The sequence below is a fragment of the Impatiens glandulifera genome, chromosome 2, assembly GCF_907164915.1.
Source record: "Impatiens glandulifera chromosome 2, dImpGla2.1, whole genome shotgun sequence".
Classification (NCBI taxonomy): domain Eukaryota; kingdom Viridiplantae; phylum Streptophyta; class Magnoliopsida; order Ericales; family Balsaminaceae; genus Impatiens; species Impatiens glandulifera.
The window spans coordinates 13,274,017-13,282,353 of NC_061863.1; the positions used below are offsets into that span (position 1 = coordinate 13,274,017).

General features: G+C 27.7%; 1 protein-coding gene across 1 annotated transcript; it reads right to left on the reverse strand.

The window, feature by feature from the left end:
• Positions 1-2,227: 2,227 nt before the first annotated feature.
• Positions 2,228-8,102, reverse strand: LOC124926974 (metal transporter Nramp5-like). The gene is made up of 13 exons (XM_047467309.1): positions 7,917-8,102; positions 7,716-7,809; positions 7,574-7,614; positions 6,088-6,166; positions 5,871-5,975; positions 5,601-5,710; positions 5,329-5,510; positions 5,184-5,253; positions 4,473-4,646; positions 4,271-4,375; positions 3,426-3,557; positions 3,249-3,344; positions 2,228-3,167 (listed from the first exon to the last, which is right to left on the reverse strand). The coding sequence occupies exons 1-13, from the start codon at positions 8,058-8,060 to the stop codon at positions 2,832-2,834; spliced, it is 1,668 nt and encodes a 555-aa protein (XP_047323265.1). The 5' UTR covers positions 8,061-8,102; the 3' UTR covers positions 2,228-2,831.
• Positions 8,103-8,337: the final 235 nt, after the last annotated feature.

Below are 8,337 nucleotides of genomic sequence, written 5' to 3' on the forward strand. Positions count from 1 at the left end.
AAAGTTTTTTCAATTTCATTTTTTTTTCTATCTGACGTGTCATGCCACGTCAGATTCGCTCCATGTGTCAGTCGCCGCCCCCATCATTTCTCATAATAATATAATAATTATATTATTACAGTTTATAATATTGTGATAATATCTTATAGAGATATTATTATATATTATAACATAATGTCTCAAACTCAAGATGAAAATGACTTAAACAACTTAATGTTGAAGAAGAGACTGTGAAATGTTAATATTAGTTCTTCAAGCTTTATAAACTCGTGAGTTTTGAATACATAAAATGACATGATGCCAGTGTCTTGACTGATAAACCAACGAAGAATGTAGAGTCACATAGACATTGAATGATGTGGTGAAACAACAACCGAAAAAAACTACAAAGTAACTCGTGAGTCTCGAAATTCATCCAACGACAGTATGGTAGTGTGTCGCCTAAAAATAAAACTAGCGAAAAGGTAGATTCTCATGGGCATAAAATGTTAGAGTGACACAACAACTGAAATCACTCGTGAGTGTTGAGATCCATACAACGAGGTGATGACAACTAGCAAAAAAATCTCATATGATTGGATTAAGACAAAAAAAAAGTATGAACATTGACTACTGGGGTAAAACATCAACATCAACAAAAACAAAAACTCAAAGGATATGATAGACGAAATAAATATTCATTTCTGATTTTTCAATGAGTGAGACGACACTAAATAATCAAACTTTGAATTCTGAAGATTCGAGCTTTCCCTTGTTGTTCTTAATTTTTCACTTTGATTCTGGATTATAAGAGATGTTAGAATTTGTTTTTTTATCGGTTTGATATTGAAAATTGGATGGCTGGAGTTAAAAGCCTAAATAAAAATCAAATAAAAAAATTGTGACGCTAATAATCATAACTAAAATTTCGAATATATGGAGAGTACGAGTCTTAAATAACCAATTTTAAGACAACAAAAATCTACTATATTAAATTATTTAAAGAAAATTAATCTCATTGTAGACTTAGAGCATAAAACTCAAAGTGGAATTATCTTTAAGTAATAGAATCAACTTAATACTAATTAAAATGAGTTGCAATGAGTTAAATATATAAAAATTAGAACATAAAAAATGTTCACTCATTACTCCGCCAAAAACATTACATGAAACATTGTCCCTTAAAACAATAATCCAAATGTTCTAGAATTTCACAAGTGCTCATATTAATTGGGAATCACATTTCCTTAAAAGTGCACATAATCTTATTTTTAGTGTCCGAATCAAATTATTAAATGACACATGTGAATCTTTATATTCATTTTTTTCCGCTTAACTCATAAACTTAAATATGGTTAAGAATTTAAAGGAATAAATAATATATTAAATTATTATATATTTTATTTTTAAAGGAATAAATAATATATTAAATTATTATATATTTTATTTTTACTAACAATAATATAATCATCTTAAATTATTATTAATTAAATATGTATATATCTTAAATTATTATTATTTAAATATATATATATATATATATTAAATTATCATTTATGAGAAATAACAAAATAATTTTAAAAATGTATTACGTGATATATATTTAATAACATGTGATAGATAATATTATTGTGATATATTTAATTAATAAAAATTTAAAACTATTATGTTATTCCTCTTTAAAAAATATATATATATATATATATATATAATAATTTAATGTATAATTAATATTAATATCGATAATATTAATGTAATATATATTTAATTAATAAAAAATTAAAATTATTATGTTATTTTTCCTAAAAAATTTATATATAATAATTTTATGTGTAATTTTCTCCTTTAAATTCTCAACAACATATCATATCAATATTTAATTAATAATAATTTAAATGATTATATTATTTTTTAGTAAATACAAAATATATTATAATTAAATATATTATTTTTTCTTTTAAATTCTCAACCATAATTAAGTTTATGAGTTAAGTGGGAGAAAAAGGAATTTAAAGGTTGACATGTGTCAATTAGTAATTGGATTACCGGTATGAGTACCATCAAACGAACCGGTCTTTACTTCTTTCTTTTGTCATAGTTAACACAAATTAATAATGTACAACATTCATTTTTCTCGTTTAAAGATAATTCCAGATAGTTTAAAGAAACTAGACTTGCCTAATAAATTAGGTTCTTAGATTCAATTTCTACTAAAAGTCTTGAATAAAAGTATTAGGAGGTCATAATTGTGAAGAGTCGTGATATATTCATTCATACACATAAATTCTATTTAAATAAATAAAACTACTCTTGCTTAGAGTTTTTTCTATCATTCTCTTAGTATCCTAGTTGTCACCATCATATATAGAATAAGACACAATAAGTTACACTCATCAGTTGTAACCTCGTCTAGTTGGCTCTCTATTGTTTCACCCTCATCATCTTGCCTAATCTTAAGGGATCTAAGTGGGACATGTAAATATTTTGTTTGTTTTAGTGATTTTTATTTTATAAATGTGGCTTGTTGCAGTCTCTATTCTTTTATATCATAAAACGAAAATGAATGTAATAGAAGTGTGCATAAAAGGCTATATAAAAACATTAGAAAGTGGAGTTGGTAACAAATGACATAGAGTAAGAAAAAGCTTTATAACTTCATTAGAAGAAGTTGGAGTAGTTGGTATATGATAAGACATGGAGGTTATCAAAAGATACCTCCATTTTTATAAACAAAATTAAAATACACCCTTCAAATCAAAACAAAAGACAAACAAAAAGAAAAGAAAAACACAACAACAAGATTCAGCCAAATTTGGTTTTAGAGAATGGAAGCTTGTTTCCATTTCTTTCTTCTATTGAGGCAAAGGAATATCTGCCAAATCTTCTCTGTATGGAACAAAGTCTTCGTCATAGACATCCTTCCCGTTCTCCATTCTCGTTTGCTGAGTGTTGTTGTTAGGATCGAACTTTGACGTGTCGATGAAAGTGACCATTTTGTCCTTGCGAAACATAAGGTATATAACCGATATAACATAGATAGCCATCACTGGAAATACGAGGATTGCTATGAAAACATTTGCTACTTTAGGAAGGCTGCTATGTATTAACCACCCCACAAAGGCTGTGCTCAAGTAGTAGATATTTATGCCGACAATTCCCAATCCCAAAGTCCACGAGAACACGATAATCTGCGACAACAATTTCATATAAGTTTGACCTTTTAGGGTTTTTATTGTAAATTTGTTAAATGTAAAGGATGATTGACTCACATATATAGAGTTCTTGTGTGGTCCCATTTTGGTAGCACTGCTGCTGAACTTAAGAAGTGGTATAAGAGCAAATGGGAGTTCAAATGATAGTATCATCTGCACAATATAAATTTATCATTTATTTCTTGTTTGTTTGTTTATAAATGTATATAAAAAAAGTATATAAGTGAGAATTACCGAAGCGATTATAATAAGGCGACCCGCTCCTGCAGATCCGCCTATGATAGACACAACAAGGCTGGGGGCGATGGCGATGCACCTTGTTAGCAAGTTCCTTATCCATTGCTTCATCTTAAGGTCAAGAAAACCCTGTTTTATTTTAAATAATAGAAATTCACCAAAGAGAATTAATACATGAATTAAAAGAACATTATGGATTAATATTGCATGATTTTTATTTGTTAACCTTATCAACCACATAGAACTATATATTGTTTATATTTTTTTGCAAATTTGTAAAATTGTTTGGTCTTTCACAAGGACATAATTTGATTTGCAATATGCAAACTCTGAATATTATTGTGAAAACATAATTCCATTTTCTTGGGAAAAAAAATCCTTAGAAGAGTTAGTGACAATGTCTAACATAAACAATTAATTGAGAAGAGTAAAAAGTACAAAACTAAAAGAGATGTATACAAATTTCATATTGGAATTAATTGTGACCTAAAAAATCAATAAATGAATGGTCTTTTATTATTATGAATGTTCACCATTTTTTTGCAATACCAAAAAAAAAATTAGATTAATAAAATAAGGTTTCATCTTAAAAAAAAGTGGCCCGGGCCGGCTTAATTTATACCAAAACATGTTTGTCTTGGTCTATTTGTTAATTTCCCACTAGATATTATCCTGGAGGGTTTTAAATACTCTTATTTGTACTGACACTCCAAGTTCTTAACAATAATAATAATAAAAAGGCTTGTTAAAATAAAAGTTTAAGAATGAATTACACAATTATTGAATAGTTTGAAGGCTTATTTATGGGTATATATAATTAAAACATGAAAAATTAAAAATACCTGCATAATGAATTGACCAGCATAAGTTCCAGTAATGGTGGAGCTTTGGCCTGAGGCCAATAATGCAATACCATAGAAAATTGAGCCGGACTTTCCTAATACATTCTGCAAGAGATGAACATAAATTATTATTCATGATTCACATAATGATTTATTTTATTATGGAAAGTTTAATTAAATAATCTATAGATAGGATACTTGCCTGAAGAAGGAAAGAAGCTGAGTTTAAGGTAAGATCGCTACACTTCTCTATGGTGTCGGTAGATAGGTTGTCGCCTTGACATACTGTCCCCGAAACCGACACTACCGCCACATTGATCAACAACGCTACCAACAAAGCGAATCCACTCTCGATCAGGAAGTATCGACAAGCATCCTGTAAAACATTTCAAAATATTGTCATTTCATTGATCATTAAGACGACTCATGTGTGACTAGTTATTAATTGATCTTTATATTGTTTTTATAGACAATCGATTGTGACTTCTTAACTAAAAGTTCATTGTATTTTCTTCTTTTTCTTTTTTGTATAGTATTGATCTATTTGGAATTTGAGTTGAGTGTATATTTGAATGTGTTTATGTTATGTCTTGAAATATAATCTCATTTAGATCCATATCAGGATGAATTAACTACAAAATAAAATGGTTATTTATTTTCAACTATTACTCATCTAAATTCAGAAAAAGGCTTAAATAGTATTTTCAAATGAGCTCATTTTACCGCTAGTCATTTTCCCTTACTTTATAAGATTTGGGATTATTTTGAAATAAGAAAAAAAATATTGATGGAGGAAAAAGTAAAGTATTTTGTGACCAAAATATCATAATATTTTAATTTTTTATAAAATATAAAATATGAGTAATTTGATTAAAGTAATTGATGATGACATATAGAATACTTCATAACTTACATTTATTCCTCTCTTAGAGCTTGGAATTTTCCTAGAGAGAACAAGAGCTGAGTGTAGAAACAAATTATGCCTGTCCATTTATAAATGTTAGAGAAATCTAAAAAAAAATCAAATTTAAAAAATAAAAATATGGTTTGGGGTATACGGCATGACAAGAGCACCCAATAAAGCGATTGCATCGCCAGTTGCCTCGTGGCCTTTAAGCTTGGGAATAAACATGCCCTTGAGTACATCTTTCGCCGGAGGTTTTACGAAACTCATTTCCGCGAAGAAACAACCGGCCATAAGAAATACTAGAATCGATATCAACAATTCTAGTTTTCTCACCTATCAAGATTACAATTTGTATGAGTAAATTTCTTAAATAAATCTATATCTTTTTCCATGACAAAAACAAGACACTAGAGAAATTAATACCCCATATTTTTGGAGTCCAAGAAGCAAAAGAGTGCTCAAACCAGTAATAAGAACACCAACCCAAACTGGGATATGAAACAATATGTTCAATGCAAAGGCAGTCCCTATCACTGCAAAAAAATAAAAATTCAAATTTGTATAAGATTAAATTTAGTTTCTCATTCAGTCTTTAAGATAAAAAAAATAAAAAAATAAGGTTTAGGTTAATTATATATTAATAAAAGAATATAAAGATAATTAATTAATGAATGAATAATGCATGATTCATGCCTTCGGGGATATCAGCAGCAATAACAGCGACTTCTGCTAACAACCAAAGACAATACTTCACATATATTGGGTACTCAGCTTTGCATAACTCTGATAAGTGCTTCCCTATTAAATAATAAATTATAATAATATTAATTCATTAATTAATATGTTTATAAAAAAATATTGATAATTAGGATAATCATGGTATTTGTTTAATAAAAAGGTTCTTTCTTACCTGTGCACACACCGAGGTTTGCAGCCAATGATTGAATAATAAGTGCGAAAATCAAACCGATAAGGATCACCCATAACAACTGTACATTTTAAAAGTCATTTTATAAAGAAAGATTATAAAAAAAAATAGAGGTTTTATAATTCACATATTTGAATTAATGAAAGTAACTCATAACAATATTATCCAATGTTTAAATATGACTTGATGATTCCTCGAATTGTTTTTCATAAATAATGTTGTTTTGACTTATATTTTGGTTTCTTATAAAGTTGATAATATTCCAATAAAATACTATATATTGAAATATTTTATTTATATTAAATTAGTATTTTAAATTTAAGAAAACTAATCAAACAAAATGTACAAAAGTAATTTTAGAAAGGCATGTGCAGATTGTTAATTTTTTTTGCTCTTTTCGGATGATTAACTCTAAATATTTCAACAAATTAGCTATTTTTTCTCTTTTAAATTTGTTTTTTCAGAAAAAGGATAAACCTTTATTAACAATAAATTAGTTATTAATTATCTTTTTAATTTGTTTTTCGGAAAAGGATAAAAGAAAATAAATATTGTTAACAAATAAATAATTAATTAATTACATTGATTCAGATTTATAAAACTTTTTTTCATATCGTTGAGTTATTTTTTTTAAGTAGTTCATACAAGTAATATGTCATAGTACAACATACAATTTTACTTCTATGCTGCAGAGTTTCAATGAGAAAATATCTCACTTTTCCAAATTTTTTATTTTTCAAAAAATACAGTTCATGTGAAACTTCATTTGTTTAAAAAACTAAATAAATAAAAAGGTTATTTATTTTTTTATTTTTTTATATGATATATGTCTCGAGACTCATTTTTAGGACTATATATATATTTAAGCCCGTTATAAATAAGAATTCCCGTTATTATTTTAGAAACAACTTTTTGGATAACTTATCTATATATATAATAATGCTTAATTTTTAAAGTGTCCGGATTGCCGGGTCGAGAACTGTGGTTAATTTGGATATATATGTGAGAGTAAATGGATACTTGAGTCAGATTGTGGGTTGACCCGCCCATAAACTTAAAACGGTTAAAAATAAAATTAAATATGCTATATATGGTTCGAACTTGCAACCTAACAAAATAAATACAACCCTTTAACCAACTAGGCTAATAACACTTAATATTTTAAATTCAACACCAAATTTGATGAACGCGAGATATTTTAAAAATATAAGTTCAACTTTTTAACTAACTAATCTCTATATATATATATATAATGATGCTTAATTTTTAAAGTGTCCGAATTGTCGGGTCTCGATACCTGTGGTTAATTTGAATATACATGTGTGAGTAATAAATACATTGTTCGAATTATGGGTTGACCCGCCCATAAACATTTTTACCGTAATATTTTTTCACGATTTTTTGTATTATTAAATATATGCCATTTTAACTAATTACCTCGTAAATATATGCCAGTTTAACTAATTACCTCGTATCTATGATTGGCTCCTGCTTGCAGATCAGTTTCCACTGTTATATTGTGAAAAAAAATAATTTCTCAAAATTAAATTACCAAAATCAAGAAGAAGTTTATTCATTTGTTAATGTTTGTGTGTGAGAGAGAAACTTACAATTTCCAGGATCAAGATAAGCTAGTGAGACAAGGAAACCTGGACCAACGTACGATAAGAAGTTTCTCCATCCTGGTTTTTGTTGTTCATGTTTCTGTTTCATCGATCAATGCAAAATATTAACACATAAATAAGATTGATGTTCTAATTAATGTTTCATGTGATATTGGAAAATTTGTTTTAAAAAGAAATATTTAAAACCTGGTGATGGAATTCATCTTTTGACGGGTCTGAGGAAATAATATGAGTAGGAGTATCGCCGTCCAAGTTCAAAGCAGCTATGCGTTTGGAGCTTCCACCGGTTCCCGGCGCCGCCAGAGCTTGCTGCTCAACATTTCCGGCCATTTTCTCTCTCTATATATCTATCTATCTATCTCTTTTCTTTGATTGTCTTTGCAGTTTGTGTGTTGAGATTAGGGATTCTCTATGTCTATTTATAGAAGAGGGATATATTGTTTTAATAGTTATCATGAAGAAGAAGAAGAAGATATATGCTATCAAATTATTAATGTTTGTGCATTTTCAACCTAATTTATTTAAGATGTTTAATTTTGTCTTAAACGATCCAACCAAATAAGGACATGATCATGTACAATTGTCCATATTTTATTTATATACAGTT

Bases quoted from the DNA above. Each gene is read 5' to 3' on its own strand.
- LOC124926974 (XM_047467309.1), bottom strand. From the start codon at position 8,060: ATGGCCGGAAATGTTGAGCAGCAAGCTCTGGCGGCGCCGGGAACCGGT. The intron at 7,810-7,916 runs GTTTTAAATATT...TCGATGAAACAG, and splicing joins AAGATGAATTCCATCACCAG to AAACATGAACAACAAAAACC. The intron at 4,647-5,183 runs GTAAGTTATGAA...AATGTTTTACAG, and splicing joins GCTCTAAGAGAGGAATAAAT to GATGCTTGTCGATACTTCCT.